General features: G+C 49.3%; 2 protein-coding genes across 8 annotated transcripts in view; one reads left to right on the top strand and one right to left on the bottom strand.

Annotated features, from left to right (window-relative positions):
- Positions 1–9066, top strand: part of myt1a (myelin transcription factor 1a) — a 16883-nt gene extending 7817 nt beyond the window's left edge. For 2 of the 5 annotated variants that reach the window (XM_068327352.1, XM_068327331.1), the window contains exons 10-23: positions 96–209; positions 892–1109; positions 1751–1953; positions 2044–2259; positions 2345–2493; positions 3228–3290; positions 5605–5673; positions 5845–5907; positions 6196–6279; positions 6416–6637; positions 6753–6844; positions 7302–7405; positions 7536–7679; positions 7981–9066. In XM_068327352.1, coding sequence (XP_068183453.1) covers positions 96–209; positions 892–1109; positions 1751–1953; positions 2044–2259; positions 2345–2493; positions 3228–3290; positions 5605–5673; positions 5845–5907; positions 6196–6279; positions 6416–6637; positions 6753–6844; positions 7302–7405; positions 7536–7679; positions 7981–8124 — 1885 coding nt within the window. In that variant the 3' untranslated portion in view covers positions 8125–9066. The remainder of the gene's footprint in view (positions 1–95; positions 210–891; positions 1110–1750; positions 1954–2043; positions 2260–2344; positions 2494–3227; positions 3291–5604; positions 5674–5844; positions 5908–6195; positions 6280–6415; positions 6638–6752; positions 6845–7301; positions 7406–7535; positions 7680–7980) is intronic. The other 3 variants (XM_068327341.1, XM_068327359.1, XM_068327367.1) reach the window with 3 other exon arrangements.
- asxl1 (ASXL transcriptional regulator 1) lies at positions 4242–25084 on the bottom strand. Of its 3 annotated transcripts, XM_068327308.1 has the most exons (14): positions 24707–25084; positions 20898–20981; positions 19601–19720; positions 19183–19387; positions 17407–17567; positions 17200–17284; positions 16760–16926; positions 16390–16486; positions 16060–16165; positions 14329–15370; positions 11806–14249; positions 11398–11509; positions 11211–11301; positions 10102–10595 (listed from the first exon to the last, which is right to left on the bottom strand). In XM_068327308.1, exons 1-13 carry the CDS (start codon positions 24761–24763, stop codon positions 11224–11226), a joined length of 4758 nt encoding a protein of 1585 aa, XP_068183409.1. In that variant the 5' UTR covers positions 24764–25084; the 3' UTR covers positions 10102–10595; positions 11211–11223. The 3 variants fall into 3 exon arrangements, 2 of the variants coding, with proteins under 2 accessions (XP_068183409.1, XP_068183420.1); XR_011037307.1 differs by lacking the exon at positions 10102–10595 and adding an exon at positions 4242–4474 and having other exon boundaries at positions 11211–11509; XM_068327319.1 differs by lacking the exons at positions 19183–19387; positions 19601–19720; positions 20898–20981; positions 24707–25084 and adding an exon at positions 18004–19099.

Here is a 25084-nt window from a genome sequence, read left to right as displayed (position 1 = left end):
CACGTATTAAACCATTGCTCCTGTATGCAAACTGCTGAACATACCGATCTGCTGAGGTGAGCGCCGTTAAATGCTAACATGTGGATGTCTTCCAGCCTCTCCGGCTGCCCCATCGCAGCTGCAACGAAACTGAACAAAAGCCAGGACAAGCAGGTCCACCTGCAGGCCGCCACCAGCGAACCCTCTTCCAACTCTGACAGAGTGCTCAGGTGAGGCGGGTAGGCCACCTGGGTCTCTCACGTTCAGGTCTGTTAACGGTTAATGCATTCGACCGGTTAGCACCGGGCGAGCATGCTAGTTGTTGTGACGAGGGCTTAGCTAGAGCGCTGGTTCTAGAATCTGACTCTGTAGAGGGGCTGGACTCCATCCTGATCCACATGTTCTCGCTGTAGACGTAGGAACACCAGCAGGTCATGTGACTGTTCTCACTGAAGAACCAGAGGAGGGAGATGGGTTTAGGAGGAACAGCCTAAGTTTACCCTTACCTTGGAGGGGGTTGTTACATCAACTGTCACTGCAAGAAGGTCCCCTTTCCTGAGTTGGGTTTTCATGCCCTCCCCCTCTCCATAGCTTTTATTTTGGTCAGAGTCAGCTGGGATAGGCTCCAATCCCTCCATCCTGTCTAAGGCAAAAGTTAATGGTCACCTCCATGGTGTTGTTGCATCGGTTGTCAGCTGAACACCACCTGGTAGCACGTTGGTTCAGATCATGAGAAGGTCAGAGGAGGTGTCTGGCAGGAGGTGAGGTCAAAACGACCTCCAGCCCGTTCTACGGCAGGCTGTAGACGGGCAGGTGATGAAGTCATCAAACCCAACATCTAGCTTTGTGTTATTATTACACGTGTGAAGATGTTACTGCAGGACGATGACCAACCAACGGCCTTCCCTCCAGGCCCATGTGTTTTGTGAAACAGCTGGAGATCCCTCAGTATGGCAGCTACCGTCCCAACACCGTGACCACCACGCCCCGCGCCAACCTGGCCAAGGAGCTGGAGAAATACTCCAAGGTGTCTTTTGACTATGCAAGCTTTGATGTCCAAGTGTTTGGAAAGCGTATGCTGATTCCAAAGACACCCAGCAGCACTGAATCATCACCCAAAGCCTTCAAATGTGAGTCAACGCCACCCCCTCTCTGAACCCCCCCTACAGACTGATGTCTGTCACTGCAAGTAGACAGAAACAGTGATGATGTCATACTGAAACACATCCGCATCGGTTGCTATGGTACCAAGATTGGGTGGGGGTTGGGTCCAGTATCTATGATCACGACATCCTGAATCAATCAATCGTTTATGCAGATGACATTCCAATATTTATGGAGATGTGTCAGACAGCACAACTTGATCCAGTACTCGCTGTCTGCACGTCTCCAGTCATTAATCAATGGATTGATAATTAATAGATTAACATGATGATCAATGAATAAATACTATCGATCAGATCATCATGGATCGTTTAAACACCCTTACATTTCCCAGATTTGTGTCCTTTGTCTGTTAAACATTGTATCAAAAATGTTTTAGAATAATATTGACATATTAATGTCTTATAAATTGCACATTTATTATTTATTTTTAGATCAAATAAGAGTGATTTTTGTTGATTATTTTTAAAGTGGAGTGCTGGGATTCATTAGCTGCGTTAGCTGTTAGCATTAGTATGTGGTTACCGTCCAGACGAGCGCTCACAATGACGTATGACTGGTCGCTCTCTTCTTGGTGACGTAAGGTGTGTGTTCCATTCCCACACAGCTAAACCATTCCCTAAAGCCTCCTCCCCCAGTCAGAGTGTGTCGGGGGGCTTCTCCAAGAGCACCTCGTCCTCCAGTGGTTATGACTACAGCCAGGATGCAGAGGCCGCCCACATGGCAGCGACCGCCATCCTCAACCTGTCGACCCGCTGCTGGGAGAGGCCAGAGACCCTCAGCACCAAGCCCAGAGAGGCCTGCACCAAGGTAGGCTGACCTCCAGTCACAGCGGCTCCTCAAGGGGCCTCCAGTGGCCCTCAGATGTTCTCCTGACCTCAGCTGCTCTGACTGACGCAGGAGTCCGACATTGAAGTGGATGAGAACGGCACCCTGGATCTCAGCATGAAGAAGACCAAAAGGGAGGGCATGCAGCCTCCAGAACCCTCACCGTCCTCCTCTTCCTCCTCTCAAATCATCGGCGCCTCCATATCTCAGGGTCAGTCTCAGCCGGAGTGGGAGGAGCCGCTGGACTTCACCAAACCAAGTGGAGTCAAAGAGGAGGACCATGAGGAGGTGCAGCATCGCCCACAGAACCCACCCCACTGTGGATAAAGACCACCACCAGAGCTCCACATCGTCACTCTGAATTTCTCCCCAGGTGGAGTACACGGCTCCCTCATACTCCTCATCTGATGGAGAGGAAGAGGACCAGGAGAACCTGGAGGACAGGAAGTACCCCGGTGAGGTCACCACCAGCAGCTTCAAGGTCAAGTTTCAGCCCAAAGACAGCAAAAAAGATATTCTGGTGTAAGTGAGCTTCATCTGAATACCACACTTACTAACAGATCTGTCTTTTATACTAACTGGAGACTAGTTAGGGTTTAAAACAGACACGTTTGCACCAGGACAGACGCTTGTGATTGGCTGACACCTTGAATAGTGTCTCAATAATGACAGTAGATGTCATTTTATTTCTAACACGCTAGAATCTCAAACCGACACAACACATCCAACCGGAGTTGTTGTAATGGACCATCCATCCCATAAATGTGAACACAGCACATCAAGTGACATTATGTTTGAACTGAAAACCTGAAAACAATACCTCCAGATACGAGATAAATCCATTCTGTGACTGAGTTGTAAGTCAAACAAGATTTAAAATGACAAAAATCGTTTTTTTAAAAAGCAGATTTTATCAACCAGTAGACGTATATAATTAATTTACGTGTGTATAATTAATTATATATAAGTTACGTAAACAATGATTAAGAATGAAAATAAAAACAAACGTCACGAGAACACACGAGCTACATCTTTACTCCGTCAACGAGAACGAGATCCGGTCTCACTGGTGTTGTATCCCTCCACCAACTAACGGTCCTTAAGAACAACTTGTATCTCGGATTTTGCTCGCATGTCGGATTACTCGGATCTCAAATAACTAGTATCTTGAGGTACTACAGTAAATCCTTTTTTCTGGTCATCTTGGTGATGTTCTGCTGGTTCTGTCTGATCTGTGAGTGTGTGTCGGTCTTCAGATGTCCCACCCCCGGCTGCGACGGCAGTGGACACATCACTGGCAACTACGCTTCACATCGGAGGTAAGCTCTGCTCTCTGACACCGACATGAAAAAGAAGGTCTGTTTTGCATTAAGTCTCTGATGTCATTTCACACAATCTAAGAGGGACTTGTTGTGGTTTACGTACGACATCTTGACCTCTGCCTCCAATCGATTGGGTTGTTTTTGCATAACGTTAAACATTTGTCCGACCTTCGAGCACCGCTGAAAGTCTCCTCACGATAACAGGTATGGTCACTGTCATTCTGGTGGATCAAAATAGGTTTGCTGCTCACGATAAGGCAACAAACGATGGATGTTAGAAGAGCTGCTGGGCTGAAGAGCCGGTGTGAGATTCAATACAGGTGAACCTCGGCTAACATCATTAAATAGTTCCGAGAGACGTAACGGAAGTGGAATGAACTCGTCTCCAGACTAAACTGTAGATAACCGTTCCCAGTTCTGTACCTAACATTTTTAATGTATTTCAATAATATTTGGTAAAAACGAATCTATTTTGGCGGCACGGTGGCGCAGCGGGTAGCGCTGTCACCGCACAGCAAGGCGGTTCTGGGTTTGAGTCCCACTCTTTGTGGAGTTTGCGTGTTCTTCCCGTGTCTGCGTGGGTTCTCTCCGGGTTCTCCGGCTTCCTCCCACCTCCAAAAACATGCACTTCAAGTTAATTGGCCGGTCCAAATTAACCGTAGGAGTGAGTGTGAGCTTGCACGGTTGTCTTTGCCCCGCCTCATGCCCTCTGTCAGCTGGGACAGATTCCAGCTCCCCCTGACCTGCGCAAGCGGACGAAGCAGTTAGAGAAAATGAATGAATGAATGAATGAATGGATCTATTTTAGGCTGACAATTAAATTTTATTTTTTAATATAGCACGAAAAAACATCTCCATCTCGTCTTCAGCTGCTTCTTCTTCATTGTAGGTTACTGAGGTTGCTACAGAGTAATAATATGATATTATATGTTTTATTCTGCTTTATTGTACAGTAACATGATACTATGTGCTTTTAACGGTTTACTAGTGATTTTGTCAATCAATCAACCTTTATTTGTATAACACTTAATCACACCAGAAGACATTTCAAAGCACTATAACAGAGAGAGAAATCCAACAGAACTCTCCGGAACAAGCATAATCGACAGTGGTGGGGAGAAACTCCCTCATTGAGGAAGAAACTCCAGACAGGACCCAGACCCTGGAGGGCGGTCATCCAGCTTGAGGGAATACAATGGGGACAGGGACAGGGTAAGAGAAAGAGAGACAGAGAGAGAGGCTTTATGATTCCAGTATTTGTAGCAGACAGAGAGTGGAGGAAAATTCCGTAAACTTGATTTTTATTTTTCCGTTTTGTTTTTTTAAACTGACGTATACACTAATCCCTCGTGCATTCGCGCATCAATTTGCATCACCTCATCACGGATTTTTAGTAGGTACTAACGTGATTCCGTATGCGCATTCATACGCTGACGGCGTCCGGAAGTGTACTACGTTCCGTGAGTCTCCGACAAAAGTGCTTTAAACAGTCTTGAAGAGTATTTGAAAAGGTATATAAAAGTTTAAATTACCGTAATTAATAAGATGAATAGTTTTTCGCTATATCGCGGAATTCGTTTATTCGCATGTGATTCCTGGAATGCATTAACCTCGAGGAATGAGGGCGCACTGTAATCGAGAATGACATAAGTCCACACAATGTAAGTCGAGGTTTCCCTGTACTCGGTGTTTATAGTGATCCATTTATGCCCAATAAACAACAAATCACACACGACAGACACCATCGGGTCCTGTGGGGGAGGGGATGCGTGAATGTTGTTCTGGAGTTCTGTGTGGTAGAAGTGATGGCCAACACGCTGCCATCTGGTGGTGGAACCAGTAAAAATACCTGAGGAGGAAGCATTTATTAACCGTTCCTCAAAACCTCACAAAGATCTTCTGCAAGCAAGTCTGCCCGTCAGCCAGCTGCTGGTGGTGGGGCCTTAGTCTGCAGGCGTGACAGGGGGCTCGTGATCACATGACATAACTCTACCGCCGTTTAGATAGCAATAGCTCCCTGTTAGCACCACCAGCGTCAGACACGGAGAGCAGGAACTGGCCTCTGGTTGGTCAGTTTCCCAGCAGCCCAGACTTCTTCCTGCTGCTACGACTCTGTGGTCACGCCTGACTGGCTTTGGCGTCTCGTGACACTGATGATGACATCAGCCCTGCTCTTCCTGTGTGTGTCTGCTGCCCAGTCCTGTCCCGGTTCTGTAGTCCAGTAGAGGTTCTGGCTCTTTTCTTTCACTCATGCACAGACATCCTGTTCTCAGTCTGGTTTCTGACGTTCTCTCTCTAACCTATCTTCCAGTCTGTCAGGCTGTCCTCTTGCTGATAAATCACTTCGGACCCTCATGGCTGCCCACACAGCTGAACTAAAGTATGTCTTTCTCCTGTCTCTCACCTCCCACATGTTCACTCAGTCTGCAGCTACAGCTCTGTCCCTGCTGTCCTTTAAGACTCATACAAACTATACATCACAAACACTTATGTCCACATGAGTCGGCTGGGTCCACTGTGGGCTGAAGGTGTGTGTGTGTGTGTGTCTCAGGTGTCCCACTCCGGGGTGTGACGGCTCAGGACACATCACGGGGAACTACGCTTCACACAGAAGGTGGGCCGTCCTCTGCTGATGCCACGGCCTCCCTGATTGGTCATTCTGACGCGTTAACAGCTTGTTAGAATATCTAATCGGTTATTTCTCTGATTGATTCTATAATTAATCAGTACTGAAGTTTTATTTGTCATCATGTTATTGTAGATTCTAAATTCTGTCTCCACTCTGTGGCTTATTTATAGTTTTGTTTCTTTACTATTTGGTTCTTTTCAGTTCTCAAACTGAACACTTGATGTTTGTCCAGTAACATGACGATAAAGAGATTGTGTCTGTTTCCTCTGCCAGTCTGTCAGGATGCCCTCGAGCCAAGAAGAGTGGGGTCAAATCAACCCCCACCAAGGATGACAAGGAAGACTCTGAGCTGCTGAGGTGAGCAGTGGGAGCTCGGCTCCTGGGGGGCCTCAGGGAGCGGTGGGAGATCGGGTCCTGGGGGACCTCTGGGTTAGGGTTAGGGCCCACTGGTTCCCCCACCCGCACCAGTAAGGTCCCTCCTGCCTGTTCCCAGGTGTCCGGTTCCTGGCTGTGACAGTCTGGGCCACATCAGTGGGAAGTACGCCACCCACCGCAGTGCCTACGGCTGTCCGCTGGCAGCGCGCCGGCAGAAGGAAGGCCTTCTCAACGGCACGCCGTTCTCCTGGAAGGCCTTCAAGACTGAGGGCCCCACCTGCCCGACCCCAGGCTGCGACGGCTCCGGACACGCCAACGGCAGCTTCCTGACCCACCGCAGGTATGCTGGGTAGCCCAACTAGAGGCCATCGGGCAGCTTCACGCAAACTAAATGAGATTCAGACCCAGACTGAGTTAAAGGGTTAATGTTCATGAAGCTCTTGATCTCTCCCCAGTCTCTCAGGTTGTCCCAGAGCTTCAGCCAATAAGAAGAGAGCCAAGTTTCCTGGAGACGAATACATTACTGCAAAGTTCAGAGCAAGTGACGGTGAGCGGCGTGTTGTTATCGTATATACACTAATCCTTCACTTATTCGCGCTTCAAGATGCACGGCTTCACTACATTGTGGATTTTTAATAGGTAGTGACATGATACAGTACATACATGCTAGTCTATAAGAGTGTTGGAAAAGGTAATACAGATAGAAGGTGATTTAATGTCAGTATGAGGAGCGTTCATAAACGTTTAAATTACTGTAATACAATATTTTGTCGTTATATTGCGGGTGGTCCTGGAACGTATTAACCACAAGTAACAAGGGATTACTGTAAAACAATATGACCAGCAGAAAAACTTTTTCATCTAAATATAATAATACATGTGAATCCAATGTGTATCAACTTTATTAGCAGCGTCCTCGTAACGTCACACCAACGTTTTGTTTCTGTGTAACCCGGTACCGACTGACCCATTGACTGGTTTAAATGTTTGGTTGGTCTTCACAGTTCTGGACAACGACGAGGACATCAAGCAGCTCAACAAGGAGATCAATGACCTTAGCGAATCCAACTCAGAGATGGAGGCCGACATGATGAACCTACACACTCAGGTGAGCCCCACCCCCAGTTGAAGGAGCAGCATGTTCCGTCTGAACACGCGTGTCCCAGAGGACATACCCAAACATTTCATGTTCACCATGTGGAGCTGGTACGGATGCGTTCAATCTGTCTTTGCTCCAGATCTCCTCCATGGAGAAGAACCTGAAGAGCATGGAAGAGGAGAACAAACAGATTGAGGAGAGGAATGAAGCCCTGTTCCTGGAGCTGTCCGGCTTGAGTAAGGCCCTGATCCGCAGCCTGGCCAACATACGCCTGCCCACCATGGTGAGTATCCACCACATGTGTCGATCACAGCCCCACCCATCCCTCCTGCTCCATCAGGGAGTTGGTGACATCAGTCGTGTCCATCATCTCTCTGAGGGACCTGAGAGATGATGGACAGTGAAGAAGAGCGTCTGAACCCAGAGAGTTCCTGGTGGAGCCCCTGGTAGTCCACTCTGGACTACAGACAATTTCCCCATTGGGCACAATAAAGTGGACTTTCTTCTTCTTCTGACCCTAACCTAACAACCCTCACCTGACGACCCTCACCTGATGCCTCTATCTCTGCACCTGTGCCTCTCAGCAGGAGCCACTCTCGGAGCAGAACTTCGACAGCTACGTGGAAAAACTTACCCACATGTTCACCAACAAAGACTGCTACCAGAACCCGGAGAACCGGGCGCTGCTGGAGTCCATCAACCAGGCGGTGAAGGGCATCGAGGTGTGACGAGCCAGGGGAGGACAGGGGGGCAGGGCATCACCACATCACCACCTTTCTTTCCAAACCCTTTAGATGCTGTGTGTAATTGATTCTTCTCATTTGGAACTTCGTCATCGGTTCTTTCTGTTGGTTTGCTGTTTGCATGTTGCTTTCTGACGGTACGCGTGAGAACAGATGTGAGTGTGGCGCGTGGGCATCGCCCACCTGAAGCCAGGTGAGCTCCTCAAGGAGCTGGGGTGCGTCCCAATCCGAGCAGGTCATTTCCCACGTCCACTAATAATGTTGATAGTATCTATATGAGCATCGTGATGTTGCACCTTCAGGACTAGTTTGTAGCTTCATTCTTACTATTGCTGTGTAACTATTTAAGTCCTTTGCAAATGTTGGTTTAACAACTTATTTATTATCGTGTCTGCTGTATTATTTTTTTATGTTGGACTATTTATTATTCATTATCTATTTATTAACTTTATTTAATTTCAAATGCTACCTGATGAGAATTTAAATGGTAATCAAGAGAAAGGAATAATTTCCTCTGCATTGTTGAACAAAGAGGAAATATTTTAAGATATCAACTGTGAATTGTTTTATATATCTTATTCATTTAAAATAATGGGATCTTTTTAAGTGCAAATATTTTGTAACAAAGTTTTTTAATAATTTTCTATAGGATTTTTTTTGGTGCTTCTGTTTGTATGATTTTCCTTTTTATTTCCACAAACTATTTTGAGTACATTGCAATACACTGGAAATATTGAGCTGCACATATTTGGTATTGATTTGGTGATGATGAACAAAGTGATGGTGAATATTTATTTTGTATTGTCTCTGTGTTACTGATGGCTGTGTGTGGATTAGTCTTTAAGTTGCTCTTGAAATAAAGGTTAACCTGCAGTAAACGTGAACCAATGACATCCTGCTTTGACCCAACTTTGTCAGCCTTGGAATAAAAAATAAGAAGCTATAAGCTGAACATCATGACCACCCTGCTGACTCATGACGTCCAGTTGGGATCAAAACCACCAGCCTCCCATTGTTCACTGGTGAAGGTACGACTGGTCAGACGTCTGTCCAATCAGCTCAACACACCAGCGTCCCAACTCCACTGGTGATCCACCAGGACAAGGACCTTCTAGTTCTGGGATGCTGGTCCCGGATCATTCAAGAGGTGCCATCACAATTTAAACCTGTATAACACTTCTGGTGGGATTTCAAGGTGTTACAGCAGGTAGACCCGGAATGTTCCAGGCCTGGGAGGCCTTTATCTAGGAAGAATGAGATAACAATCCTGATATACTTCCCCAAACTGGCAGCTGAAATCTGCATGTTTGCAGCAGGATTAAGCAGAAAATCAGTCTCAATGAAGTACTAGACCAGTGGCCCCCAATCCCCGGGCTTTGGACCAGTTTAACGTCAGTATTTTAACAGACCAGTTTAACGTTTTATCTAAATCTAATAAAGGCGAATCCAAGTTTGTATCAACTTTATTAGCAGCGTCCCCGTAATGATACAGCAACGATTGTTTCTTGTTGGTCCTGTATCGTTAGTTTCAGTTTAGCGGTAATGTATTCTGTGTTAGCTGCCGGAGTGGCCCCTTTAAGAAGGTAGTCATGTGACTGAGGCAAGCATCTCCACAAGCGTCAAGAGTGACTCATAGACCGGTACCAGCTCATCCACAGACCGACCGACTAATACCGGTCTACAACCCATGGGTTGGGGACCACTGATCAAGAGGACTACATATCGTGTCATTAATCACTAGTTGGTGAAAGCAGCACATTGTGTGACATCTAGGATGGAAAATACTCAACTCTCCTGTTGAATTGAGGAATTTAAACTCCCTGTGATTTAGTAAACACAAATAGATTCCCACTGTGACAGAACCAGGTGATTGGGGTGCTTCTTTAATTTGAAAGAATAGTGGTTACAGCTCTGAGCACTTCAGTACAAGCCCTACACGCCCTACCCACCCTACATGGCCGTTGTCCTTGTCAAGTCATCTACAGCTTCAAGTCTGACACTCCCTTTGACACCTCAACTCAATTTCCCAGTTGGCTCAGTCCACAATTCTGTGTCCAGTCATCCTACCGACGGGTTAGGGTGGGTACCCGTCCTAACCCGCTCGTTTGAGTGCATCCACACGTTTTTTGACAGGGACACCCAATCGTCAGACAGCGTGCGTTCCTGGGACGCAAGCTTTAAATACTTGCAATACAAAAAAATCAATACCACCTTTTTCTGCGATATAGTATTAGGAAAAAATGCACTTCCATTCAAGAAAAATATTCACAATTTATCCATTTCTCCACTTAAATGACGAACCTGGAAATCGGCACTATTTTGATCTTGCACGAGTTTCTCATCAAGAGACTCACCAGCGTGATTCAATCTTATTAAAATCGACCAAACGGCAACACGTCTATTCGTTTTACACGCTGCAGTGAGAGATGAGTTGGTTTTACATTATCACCACGCCTCTGAAAAAGATGCAAAAGTTGGAGAAAAAGCAAGTGACAATGAGTGTTTTCTTGAATAAAAAAACAATCAAAAGTTCATGAAGAAATAGAGACAGATATTACCGTGGACAGCACGGATCAAAACGAAGAAGCCAAACAAAAACCAGCAAAAATCCCAACATTTGTACCGCAACGGACACAATTGTTTCACTCGGTGAGGCACATCTAAATGTCAGCACTTAAAACAAAAAAAGGTGCATTTTACAAAAAATCTGTGTGGAGAAGGCTTGGAAAGCTTGGTGCAGAGTCCACAGGAGAATATATGTATTAAAGGCAAAGAAAACTACTGAGTGAAAAGCATAAGTTTAAAACTGTACTAAATTTTTCCTCATTCCTAAAAGGTTTTTTTTCCAGAATGACTACGGCTCTAACATTGATAAAACTAATATGTAATTCTACTTTTTAATTTATTTTATTAATAAAAGCATCAAAATTAAGTTAAATTTTTAGATTGTACTGTTGGCAAAACAGTACGCTTCTACCGTAGTCTGTTCTTACTTTTGGGATGCACACATTTTTTTGAAGCGCATCCCAGGGATGCACTACTTTCTTGAGGTAAAACGAACTCTTCCTAACCTGCTGGTAGCCGTCATCCTGAAGGCTTGTCTGACTGGTGGGAGAGGTGGGGTGGGGGGTCCATCGGTAACCACCGGTTACCGCTGCTTAACTGGACAGATGGGAAATGGAACAGAACCATGAAATGAAACGGAAACAAAAACAGCGAAATAATGTTATTTAGTCATTTTAATGGTTAAAAAAATACTTCTTTTGCGCAAAAAGACAGTAAGTCCCCGTTCAGCGAGGAAACGAGGGACCAAAACATTGATGGCCACCAAATGATGAAGGTGGAGCACAATAAGATGAGGTAAATGTTTCTGAGGAGAGAAAAACAAAAAAAAAGGCACAATTTTCAATCAATCATGCCCCAAATTCACAATAATAATAATAATAATAATAATTAGAATAATAACAACAACAATAATAATAATAATAATAATAAGTACAGCTAAAAAAAGAATCTGAAAATTTGCACAACAAAAAAAAAAATACAGACCAATCATATCATACAAAGCTAATCCTGCCTTTGCGGCCCCCCCCTCCTGTACATTTTGGCGCTGCCACACCCCCCCCCCCCCAAACACACTATCTGACCACCAGGCAGGACACGCACAGTTTGGAGGGCCCGATGCAGTCGTCGTGGCAGAAGGCACCGCAGCCCTGGCACATGATCATGGCTTTGAGGCGACACGAACACTTGAGCGCCACCTCGTCGGCGGCGCCGTCGGCGAACGCCTGCAGGCTGAGGGCGGCCTGGCGGGGGCGCAGCTGCAGGACGCTGTCCGCCATGCTCCTGGAGAAACCCCCGTTGTCCATCACCGACACGTTGGCCGTGTAGCTGACGCCGCCCACCCCCCCGCCGGGTTTGGGGAGCTTCCCGTAGAGCTGGAAGGGGAGCGACGACGCCGACGAGGAGGGGGAGGGGGACGGGGAGGTGGGGTAGGGGGCTTTGCCGTGCTCCTTCTTGGCCATCCGGGCTAAAGTCATCTCCATGTTGAGGAGCCCCTCCATGGCCCCCCCGCTCAGGTAGCTGTCCACGGAGCCCCCGGGCTCCTTTTTGGTGACGCCCACGGGTTTAATGGGCGGGGACTTGGAGAGGGCCTGGCACGAGGGCCGCGCCCCAATCTCGTTCTTTACAGGGGGGGCGGGGGACAGCGGCTGCTGATGGATGTGGGGAGGCAGAGACTGGGGGGGCCTCCAGCTGATTTTAATAGCGGGCACCACCTCAGAGGAACAGGGGTCCACCGTGTGGGCGGGGGTGGGGCCGTTGGTAAGGGTCCGCTGGGACGACGTGTCTGGGGAGGCCCCGTGTGGGGGCGGGGGCCCGTGAGAGTCTGACATCACAACGGACTCCAGTGCATTCTGGGAGCTGTAATCCGACTTGCTCCTGTAGGAGGGGGGGTGTGGCAGAGAGGTGATGACGGGGACAGCCCCCGGGACCTGCTGGGCCTGGTACTGGGACACGACCGACGCCTCCATCACGTAGGACCCCGACTGGTCTGGGGGGGACTTGTGTACATGAGAGGCCCCCAGCAGGTCTGGGCTGGGGGGCTGGGCCGAGACCTCGGGCCTGTGGGGTCCCAGGGTCCTCGCCGTCGGGGGGCGGCTCTGGGGTCCCGGCAGCCGGCTGATCTCTAGCCTGTTGGCGGAGTGGGGGGGCAGAACCTTCTCCAGGGGGAGGCTGCCCTGCAGCAGCTGGGTGACCAGCGGGTTGTTGGCCTCCACGCTAGACACGGGTCGGGCCCCGCCCCCCAGCTTCCTGGCGGCCCCCGCGGCGGTCGCGTGAGCCCCCGGGGGCTTCAGACCGCGACAGTCGTCCTCCCCAGACCTGGAGACCCTGCAGTCGTCTCTAGGCTCCGCTTTGACCACGACATTGGTGTCCCTCAGCCCCCGCGGGGGGGCCGCAGACAGGGGCTCCTGGGGTGGGGGGCGGAAGCAGGGCTGAATGACGGTCTGCCCCTGGCGGCTGGACACGTGAGTGTGGATGACCGGCTGCTGGTTCTGGGGGGGGCTGCAGATGACCAGCTGGGCTTTCCTTTGGCCGCCCGGGGGAGGGGGGCACCAGTCTTCGTCGGGGGGCTCCCCCTCCTCGTGAATCTCGTTCTCGCAGTCCGAAGCCGTTTCTGTGGAGTCGCTGTGCGCCCCCGCCTCGTCGTCTTTCTCCCCGCCGACGGCGTCCGACGGCCCCCTCCCCGCGGCGGAGCGAGAGCCCGCCTCCTGGGGGTCCACACGGTGGGAGCCGTGCTGGATCACGCCCCCCAGGCCCGCCTCGTTGTTGTGGGCCTGCTCTTTGGGTTGACGGGGGCTGGCGAGCGTTTTGATCACGTCCACGCCGTGAGCTCCAAACCGGGGGAGGGAGTCTGGAATGGAGGTCGACGCCAGGGGGGGCTTTTTACAGTCCTGATCTGCTCTCTCGCAGGAGGCGGGGGCGGATTCCTGGCTCTTACTGGCCACCGACGCGGCGTCCCGCTCTGGGGGGTCGGCTGCTGTGACGCCGCCGGGGGCAGCCGGTATTGCTCGTGTTTCCTCCCCGGCCTCGGCTCCTTCTTCTGAGGGGGGGCTCGGGGTCTGGGGGGGCTCCAGCGACATGGAGGTGGAGGTGGTGGACACCGAGGGGGAGGGCTGGGGGGTGTGGTCTACATGGAGAAGCTGTAGTTGTGCTCCAGACGGATGAGCGCCTGCAGACGCTCCCTGCTCCTCCACGCCCCCACCCCCCCTTTTCCCACCTCCTCCTCCTCCTCCTCCTCCTCCTCCTCCTCCGGGCTCGACGGGTCCTGGGTGCTCTCGCGCTCGTCGTCCACTGTTGCTATCCGGTAACCCAGCAACAGGCCGCAGCCGGGCCGCTGCTGGCCCCGCCCCCTCGCCAGAGGCTGCAACAGCAGCAGCGGCCTCCCGCTGGGCGCGGGCCTGCTGGGCGCGGGCTTTGATGTCCGCCAGGGTGCGCGCGCCCCCCGTCCCCGACCGCCGCGAGCCCTCGCCGGGGGGCACGATCCGCGGGCAGATCTGGTACGTGGGGTGGCCTTTGATCCAGGGGGGTTTGATTCTGGACAGTTGAATCTGGGTCGGACGAAACCAAAGCGTTACCAAAGTGACAGGCAAAGGTAATCGAGCACAGACGCCGATGGGCGGGTCTTACCCGGATGGGCGGCACCTTGGGCTCCTCTGCTGTCGGCTGCGGCTTCTCCGAGCCGACACCGTCGATTGTGGTACGAAAGGACTGACGGTCGTCGAGCCGCGGCCTCTTTTCGGGAAAGCTGGAGGCGGCCTGGGCCTCGTCGGGCCTCCTCTTCTGCTCCTTGAGCTGGGAGCCGGGGGCGGGGGTGGTGACCGGGCTGGCGGAAGGGCTGCTCTCGCGGCTGCTGGTGGCCGTCCCCCCGGTGACGGAGGTGACCGCCGAGGCGGCGTCGTCCAGAGGGTCCGCCGCCGCCGCTGCGCTAGAAGACGCCGATGACGACGAGGAAGAGTCGAGTCCCGCGGCAAAAACCCCCTGTCTGTCAGAGGGGGAGGAGGGGGAGGAGGCCGGGGAGGAGGCGGATGAAGAGGACGAGGAGGAGGAGGAAGGGGAGGAGGTGGAAGCCAGTGCGGGGGCGGGCTCCTCCGGGAGGAGGCGGGCCGGAACTTCGGGTTCTTCGTTGGCGGAGGTGGAAGCCGGACTGGGGCTGGGACTCGGCGTGGAGGTGGGAGTCGGAGTGGGGGTGGGAGTCAGAGTCGGAGTGGGGGTGGCAGCTTGAGCGGGAACTGGAGCGGGAGCCGGTGCCGGTGTGGGCGCGGCGACTGGCTCTGGGGTGGGGGACGGCTTCGGATCCACGGCGGCGCTGTCGGGCGGGACCTCCACGCCGCACTCGGTCTGCAGCACCACCTCGCCCTGAACCACCGCGTCGTCCGACATCGGCGAGCCGACGGAGACGGCGGCGATGTCCAGAGCGACTCCGGCGTCGGCCGCCTCCGGAGACTGCAGGGCCGGGGGCGTGGCCTTGCACAGGGTGCGGCGCGCCCTGCGGCGCAGGTCAGCTCGCGTGCGTCTCCTCATCCGGCCGTCTCTCCTCCGTCGGCCCACGCTGCGCCGCTTGGGCGTGACGGACGCCACGGCCGCCACGTCGCTGTCCAGCACGGCGGCCGAAACCTCGCTCGCTTCGCTCACGGTGAGCTTCAGGGACTCTTCCGGAGTCAGACCAGACCTGCAGGGACAAACGCTTCATTCAGCACCAGTTTGACTTCCCATCATGCACCAAGAAGAAAAAAAAAGTCCAGCGTATTACACGCCGTAAGGCGCACTGTCGGTTTTTGAGAAAACTAAAGGTTTACAACATGACTCATCAGTTATACAAGCAAACCTTGGTTTTCGAACGCTTTGGACATGGAACAAACCGAAATTCAACCAAAAAAATTCGGAATTTTTTTTTGTCTTGGAAGTCGAAAACAAAATTTGGAAGTCGAACGCGAAACAAACGCTTTTTTCTCGCCGCCAAGCGAGAAAAATATTCACGTATGCCAACTTATCGTTGTTGTTCTTATGCTTAACGTGCTTTTTATTTTAGTTTACCGTATTCAATCATTTTACACTTAATTTGCGTTCCATTGCCTCTGGTACGAGTTACAGTAAACTTCCGTCCAAAAGACGACGGTAACTCGTCGGAAAAAAGGTCGTTTTTTTAGCGTCTTGGAACGGATTCAGACCATTTACATTACCGGAACGAACTGTGGTTTGCCTGTACGTCGGTTTTCAAAAAAACATTTTTTTAAAATACATTCATTAATAAAGTTCTGTACAGAACTGATGTTGATCTACAGTTTAAACTGGAGACGAGTTAATTCAACTTCTGTGACGTCTCCTGGAACCAGTTTATGACGTGAACCGAGGTCTTACTTCTGTCCGTGGTACTCCTCAAAGAACTTTTCCTTCCAGGCCTCCACCTTCTTCTCCTTCTCCATTTCTTGCCGGAATCGCACCTGCATCTCATGGGTGAACTCCCCTGAACACAGGAGAAGGATCATCAATGGATGAACACATGAATGGTATTACAATGAGACCTGTTTAGGTTCTTCTACATTCATCTTCATTCACCCTCTTTAACTAGTTCCTTCTCCACAGTGATCAATATGTTCCCATCAGCTCCCAGAGGATGTGTGTTTCAGTGGAGCATGGCGGCTCTCACACACACACACACACACACACACACACCGCTGAAGCCCTTACCCTCAGCCAGCCTCTCCTTCCAGCTCTGTGAGGCGTGGGTGAAGAACTCGTTGTTGAGAGCTGAGCTACTCAGTCTGGCCATCCCATCAGGTCCGATCTGTGAGGGACACGCAGCAACAGAGGACAAATAAGTTAGGACACTCATGGAAGGGGGGGGGGGGGGGCTAAGCTCCACGCTACAGGTCGAGACGTGAATGTGAGACTTTATTTGATGCAGACACAAACTCGAAAACTCTCCACAGAGTAAACGACACCTGCTGGATTTCCATGAACTCTAAAGGAGCCGTTAGGTTTTTGTTGTGGGTCCAGGATCGCGTCCCATCAGGGTGTTTTTATCGACTTCAATAAAAAGGGACTCGAACCAACACACCTGTCGGTCCACCTCGGGCAGCAGCTGCAGCAGCTGCTGCTGGGAGTGTGTGGGGAAAGCTGAGAAGGTCCGCACGTTGATGAGCGCCCGGATGTTGGTGTTGACTAAGATGGAACCTGGTGTTTCAAAATCCACATCCACCCCCCCTCGATTCCTTTTCATGGGTCCTGCAATGAAAAAAAAAAGGGGGGGTTTAAGTAAACTTTTGTGTACTTTAAGCACATGCACACACACACACACACACACACACACACACACACACACACACACACACACACACACACTTTGACACAAACACACACAATCTGACTACTAAAGGTTACATCTCCTCTTCTGTTTGAGGATGGGGGGCCAACACGACGGTTGAACCGGTTGACTTTCGTTTGGCGTGAACACGCGACCTCTGACCTGTGAACCCACTCAGACAGGGCGGGGCCTACCTGAGGGGACGTGCTCGCCGTTCACTTTGAGAGGCGTGAGAACCACACGGGGCATCATGACCGCTTTCTTCCTCTGTCTCCCCGACTGCAGTGACACACATTATGGGATGGAGATGAAGACAACGTGTTGACGTGTTTAAAGCGCTACTGAGCACATGCCAACAGCCCCTGCTGGAGCCCCCCCCCCCCCCCCAGCCCGCTGCTGACCTGTCTGGAGCGGCTCAGGCGGGTCTGGGCGTGTTGGACATGCTGGGACTCGGAGCGGCCCTGCTGTCCCGCTGCTCTGCTCAGGCGGGTCTGGGGTTGGGTGCTGGGGGCCGGGGGCTCTGTGGAGCAGGAGGCGCTGGAGGAGCTCTCGTCCACGGAGGCTGAGGGTCAGAAGAGAAAGAAGGTCACACCAGAGGCTCCTGGTTCACAGAAACGATGGACGCCAAAGTTTAATAGTATTTAAGATGCACTTCACAAGCTGAACAGCTTGTTGATACTCGTGTCATTTGTAATCACAGTATTTTCTGTACTATAAGGCGCACCTTCAATGAATGGCCTATCCGAAAACTTTTTTCATATACAGTGGTACCTCTACTTACGAAATTAATTGGTTCTGGAAGAAATTTGGTAAGTAGAGACGCGTTTTCCATGCAAATGTCCTAATCCGTTCAATGCCCCCCAAAATTCTGACATGTTTTATAAAACATTAAAAATGCATCAAAACATGTAACAAATTAGATTATTACACAATAAATGAGAGTTGTGCATAATGTAAAAAACAGAATAGAGTGAAGAATAAAAATGACGGTCATTTACCTTTTAACTGCTGTCCTCATTGTTTTTTGCCCTCTTTGGTTCATGCCCTCTTGCCCCACCATGAACAACAGAGTGAATTCCAGTCCTCCTTCTGAACTTCTCCAACCACCCACGCAATGCCTTAAACTCCTTAAACTTCCTTTTGTTTTAATAACGTGGTGATTGTAGATGCATTACGGCCATATTCTTTGGTGAGATCAACCAAACGCATCCCTTTCTCATGCCTTTCTATGATCTCTTGCTTTGTTTGTACGAACAAAAAAACTCTTTTCTTCGTCTTTTCTCCGTCACTTTCTTGCGGTCCATAGTGAATACTCTAAAAGTTAACATATTTGCATAAAACTATCAGAACACGTCATGGGTCGAGGGCCGAATGACGAGGACGCTGCATAAACACTGATCTGGCTCCACACAGAGGTCCCTCTTAGCCAATGGGATGCCAGGAAAATACTAGGTAATAGCCAATAGCAGAGCAGCTATAAGACTGTTGCGTTCAGGAACCTGTGGGAGCTGCTAGTATCAGCCCAGACTGTATTTTTACCCTTTGTAAGTATAAATTTTTTTTGTGACTAGAGGTCATATTTTCCTGTTAAGGCGTTTCGTAAGTACAAAATTTCGTATGTAGAGACATTCGTAAGTAGAGGTACTGCTGTATAAGGCGCACTGGATTATAAGGCACACCTTAAATAAATGACCTATTTTAAAACTATTTCACATACAAGGTGCACTGTCGGTTTTTGAGAAAATTACAGACTTTTAGGTGCGTCTTATAGTGCGGAAAATACTGTATGGTGCACCCATGTTCCTCACAGTTAATGCGTTCCATGAACCACAAGCGTATAATGAATTCCGCGATAGGGCGACGACAAACTATTTATTTTATTATTTACGGTAATTTAAAGGTTTATGAACCCTCCCCATACTGGTATTAAACCTCCGTCTATCTGCATTACCTTTTCCAACACTCTTATAGACTAGCATGTATGTACGGTATCACGTGACTACCTATTAAAAATCCACAATGTAGTGAAGCTGTGAAGCACAGATGTCAGCCAATAGAATGAGCATTCGGTTTTTCCGTGTTTTTTTTGTTTTTTTTTGGGGGGGGGGGTGACATAGAATTGAGAATTGACGCCTGTGCAAAACCCCAGAGCACCCTAGGGTGAAGCCCAGCTGTACCGTCGTTGTCTCCGCTGGCAGCAGCCGTCGTCTCGGTGGAGTCGCAGCTCTCCTGCTCGGCCGTAGCCTCGGCGGGTCCCGCGGGGGCCGCGGCGGAGCCCGCCGCGGGGGTGCTGCCGCTGGAGGAGGGGGTGGCGTTCCCCGGGGTTTGCTCTGCTGGCGTCTCAGACTCCGCTGTGGCCTTCGTCCACTGGAGGGCATTTTTCTAGAATGACGAGAGCGGGGTTAGCGTTAGCAGCAGCAGCGTGAACGTAGCAGACTCAACAGGAAGTAAAACCGCTGACTAGTCCTGATGGAACAATCCAGCTCACATCCCAGCAGTCAAATGATCAAGTCCATCAGAAAAGATGCCACTAATCATCACGGAGGTTTTCTGTGGCTGTGAACCGCTGGCAGCAGTGACGGCGTGTTCACGTACCTTCAGAGTGAACAGACTCATCCTTCCCGGCAGCTTGAAGAAGATGCTGTTCTTGACCCGATCACCCCTGACCTGGGAGTGCAGCATGGTGACCAGACAGGCCAGCGGAGCGGTACCACTGTGTACACACACACACACACACACACACACGTCAGTGATTAGGTGTGAGAGAGATTTATTGGGCTGCTGCAAATATTTTCAAACTGGTTTGGAATCAAGCCCAAAACCAGACCAGCACCAAATGACCCAGGACCACCAACATGTGGCCCTCAGACAGGCTGAGGGGCCTCCCAAGGACCACTGAGGGGCCGCATCTTGGTATCTGTCAAACACTAGTTTACTGTCCTTCTAAAATCCAACACAAATCTGCTGGATCTGTACTGGTTTGTATTTGTACAGTTAAACATATGTCCAAATCAGCCAATGAGCAGACTCATTTCGGAAACACCTAATTTGTCTTTAGGTTTGAACTGTGAATGACGTTTATGAATAAAGACCTACCTCCTGTGTGGACGGGCGGCGTCCCAGAGGTCCGTGTAGGAGGAGACAGAGAAGAGTTCCGTTAGTCACACACACATCACTTCATGCTCAGCCACAGTCATCAGGTCAAATGCATCATGGGAGAAACCGTTCAGACTGCTGGTGACACCAGAACAGAGTGTGGAATAACGAGTAACCATCATCATCATCATCAAGCGACCAACGCCTGCAGCCGTCACACGGTCCAGGACGACGTCCACACGTCTGTCTCTCGTCTCTGACAACAACGATTCGCCTCTCTGTTTGTTTACATTGCCCCCGCTGTGCCCCCTCAGTGTGCTGGTTGCCATAGCGATGCCCCACAAAAATACGGTGATGTCATTTCCAACAAGACATCCATGCACCGTGCCGCCAAACAGAGAAGCTCCACACCCCCTCCCCCACTGAACACCATGTGTTCAGTAGGGGAGGAAAAAAATACATCTACAGACTGAATAGAATTAGAATCTATGTTTTATTACTGTGTTTATTAAAAGCAACAACAACTGCTTACAGTACATGCAGCTGCAAGGCCGTTTAAAAATAGTGGGGTGGGCTCGTCGTTACATTTGTCCCGCCTCCCAGTGATGATGTAACAGTGACACTTCGCTTTGACCAATCAGCAGCTGGCATGATGGCATTTGGTATCACCTCCAAAGAGGTGCTACTGAAGAGAACATCAAATACCAGCTTTATAAATGCAAGCGTGCGTGTGTGTGTGTGTGTGTGTGTGTGTGTGTGTGTGTGTGTGTGTATGTGCGTGCGTGTGTGTGTCTGACCTCATTTCCTTCAGCCCCTTGGTTTGAATCACGTGGAGGATTTGTTTAGGAGTCATGGGTGCATCAGAGAAGTTCTCCAAAACCTGGAAAACAGAACCGACACCGTTAACAAGAACGCGTCCAGAACAGAACCAGAGTTCTGCTCTACATTCAACGCCATCGCCTCGCTCAGAAAACGTCCCATAAGTGTTCTAAAGAAGGAATTCATGGATAAAAGCAGACAGAACTGATGTTAGCAGAACTTAATGGGAGAGAAATGAAGGTGAGGACAACCCAGCAGCATTATGGGAGCGCAGCGTCCAACCAGTGAACAAACAAACGACCACCCGGTCGTCCGCACCGCCTGACTGGATTACAAGAGGCGTTTCATCCTGATTCACATGTCACTGGTTTGGCTTCATCAGGTCTTCATCGCTCGTCCGCTCAGAGAACATCTCCAACTCAACTCCATCTCAAACACTTGGTTCTAACCAGAACAAAATGAATCCTCATCCTCCTTCAACAATTACAACTAAGCATAAAAAAAAGTCCTTGGATTGTGCACAAATAAATAAAAAAAGAATCTCAATCCTTGTTTATTTCTTGTTTTTCCATAGATTGAGAGTCAGACAAGAAATAGAATGTCATTTCAACCTAATGAAAAAATAAAAGCATGACTGTATCTCCTGTTAATCAGGACTGTGATGCAGCTGAACGCCTGAACAGACGGATGAGAAAATGGGGTTGTTTTCCTGCATTCTGAGGGCAAAATCTACACTAAAGTCAACAGTTCAAGCTGAATTATCTTTATTTCTGTCCTACTTTATGCAGGCATGAATGTGAGATTCAACAATTGAAAACTTCCATTCACTATGTGAACATACATACATACAAAATATTACTCAATGTTTACTTGTACGTTTTACTTTGACTAGAAGACATGTAACTTTGACTTAGACAACACTATTGGTATGCCATAGTTTATTTTGTTTTTTTTTAATTCAGCAACATGATTTTTCATTTCAATTTAAAAAGGCATGAAAAATAGCAAGTGAGGTGAATACACATTTACATGCATCGATGGTTATTCCTGTCGGTCATAGCTATCAAAAGTCTAAGACTACAAACAAGTATTGATAATATCTTTCATTGACCTTCTGATCGGTCTGTCACCGCTCCTCCCCCCTCTCAGCATTCAACATTTGTTTATTAATGAGGATTTCAACACAAACTCTACTATAAAACACTGGATTCTTTTGATCCAGGGTTTTATAGTAGAGTTTGTGTCGTCGTCGTCCTCGCCTTGTCATACACCAATTCGCGGGTTCAGCTTGTAAAAGAACAATATTTTGTTTTTCATTGGACGAAAGGAGGTCATGACCCGAGTGCATATTTAATGATCGGGAGCGTTCGGGTCACTTCGGCTATTTCCGTCAGCATGCTTCGGCTGAATTCCATCGGCATGCGGAAATAGCGGCGCTATTTTCACTAGCACCGCTCTCTAGCGGAAATAGCGAGAGCCGCTAGCAAGCAAAGTTTTAGCCTTTTTTCCGTAAAAATAAGAACGCCACTGTGGCTACAGTCTAAAAACCTTGTAGCCAATCGGGAATTTACTTCGCCAATGGAGAAGTGGCGAATGGCTAGTGCACGCCCAGTTTTACTTTATTTTTTCTTCTTAGAGGTGGGAACCCTTTTCTCGTGCAAACTGGATCAATCAATTTGATTCTGATTCCAGTGGGTGTATCAGACTATTAAAAACTACAACAAGATCTAGACGATGGAGACGCTTACGTTCTCTCCTCTTAGACCCCATGAAGACCCCCAATTGTTGGTCCAAGCTGGTGACCACCCGCTTTGGGTCTGTTCTCATTGTTACCTTCCCTCCTTCATGGACTCCTGGTACAAGACAAGAAGCTTTTACTGTCTTTATAAAATTGCACAATGAATTTTCAAGGATAGATGGAGAGTTGGTTCTGATCGCGCCGCCACTACGGGCCAACATAACCTAAAGCTCCTCAGACGCATGTTTTCCATGATGATGGGAGAAAACCGAAAACCATTCAAACACAGAGCGAACATACAAACTCTACACAGAAAGTCCACGTTGAAAATGCTGGGGTTTAAACATACGACCACTACGCTGCCATAGAAGTGGAATCGAGTAGAGAAACACGTCACCAAAGTCATATCTAAACAACAAAACTGTTGGTTTAATGTCAACCCAGACTTCTGCACAGCAGCACGTTTCTCTGCTGTTTTAATGCAGTTAACTGCATACAGAAAGTCTGGAACAGGAACACCCTCCACATCATTTCCTATAAGGAGAAAACAGGAAAACACGACCAACTGTGCTATCTGACACGTTTTTTTTAAAATCTTTTCCATTAAATATTTTGTTGAATCCTTCACTGTCTCCTATTTCTAAACAGAAAAGACAAGACACCGTCTTGTGCACTATCCTCCGGGATTAATTAAGTATATATAATATCCAGGCTGATGTTTCAGTCATTTAACAAACACCTGCATATTCTGTCAGAACACACACTCCACACCAGCGTAGCAGTGGAACACGTGTTTCAGTAAAATCATCTGCTCCTCTAACACTTCATTACTCACAGAAACAATAACGTTCAACAGCTCAGATTTGATTGACGCTGCTAAAGAGGCATGGATTTAAACGTTCAGCGTTGAGGCTGCATCGTGGAGGTGGACTCCAACTGGACTTTTTTTTATTCTGAGAGGTTATTTTAAGTCTTTTGTAGTATGTGACGGGGAAACAAAAACAGCACCACTCACTGCAGACGTGACAGAGCTACAGCTGGATGGACTCAGCTTTATAATGTCGAACATGTGCAGACTGACGATCAGAACAATTCCTTTCTATCCATGTAGGCTTCATCTGCAGTATAAAATAGTTACATATATTCAAATTCAATAAAAGAAATATTTAATTTAAAGCTACCAAATTTAATCCTCGTCACCATAAAGCATAAGGCTGGTGTTTGAATGCAGTTTTCCCACTCAGTGGGTATTTCTGAATGAGCTGTGGGCCTGAACCCACCACCGTCCTGTGGACGACAGTCTCCCCGGGGACAGGGCCACCACACCCGGACACGACCCGACAGAGGACCCCCTACCCACCCACATCCATTAAATGGCGTGAACTTGCACCCCTCCCCCCTCAGCTGGCGTTAAGCGTGAACAGATCCACCAAATAACGGTTTTTATCACGCAACTATTATTAACCCTGTGTGACCCGGCGGGGGCGAACGGGACCGAACGCTCATCACAATGTGGACCCACGTTAGCATTAGCTTTAGCTGTGCTAACGCTAGCCTGCTCTGTGGACAACATTAGCTACCGTTACACACTTAGACATTTAATAAAGCTAAAAATTCACAACATACTCCATTTTTAGTTTTTTTTTTTCATAATTAGGAGCCTAAATTTGTATCCAAGATCTTCTTTTAGGTACTGGGGGGGTTGGGTGGGGGGGTCCAGCTAGCTTGTTGTCTAGCAAACAAAGGGCTTAAAATAGGAAGGGTACGTGTTAGCATGCTAGCCACATTTAGCATATTGCGTAGCTTTTAATACCAGCAAACAGAAACAAACGTAGAACATCATTAAAATAAACCGTAAAGCAGCATTTGGAGCTAAACACCAACCGCTAGCCGCTAGCTGCTAGCTTAGCGCGGCTAACTGGTGTCGTAGCGGACCGCCGCCGTGAGGAGAATGTCCAAACATCTGCATCCATCCCTCCCTCCCCACGGACCGGTTCGGTGTTCCCCCGCTGCTAGCCGGGGCTGAACGCGTGGAGCCGGGTGTTTACCATGCGAGCCGCCTCGGCCCAGGTCCGCTCCTTCTTCCTCTTTTGTTTGTCCTTCATCTCCGTGGCGCGGCGGTCTGCGGCTACAAAGCGGCTCCGATGCGATGGCGGCGGGGGCTAGCTAGCAAGATGGCTAACGTGGAGCGCGTCCTGAGCGGGGGGTTCTCTCTGAGTGTGTGGGGCTGCTGCGGGGCTGGAAGACGTCGCGTTCCGCTCGGGGTCCTCTCGCTAGACTGGGTGGCGGTGGGTGGCTGCTGTGTCTGCGCCGGCTCAACACATCTCTGTAGCGGGAGAGTGGTTCGAGTCTCACGGCTGATGAGCGCTGCTGCTGCTGCTGCGGGACGAGCCTCTATGGAATGCAACAACCAGGTCAAAGGTCAA

Source organism: Antennarius striatus, chromosome 2 (genome assembly GCF_040054535.1).
Source record: "Antennarius striatus isolate MH-2024 chromosome 2, ASM4005453v1, whole genome shotgun sequence".
Classification (NCBI taxonomy): Eukaryota; Metazoa; Chordata; class Actinopteri; order Lophiiformes; family Antennariidae; genus Antennarius; species Antennarius striatus.
The sequence above is the reverse complement of the archived record's forward strand: the minus strand, read 5'-3'. Positions and strand labels throughout refer to the sequence as shown.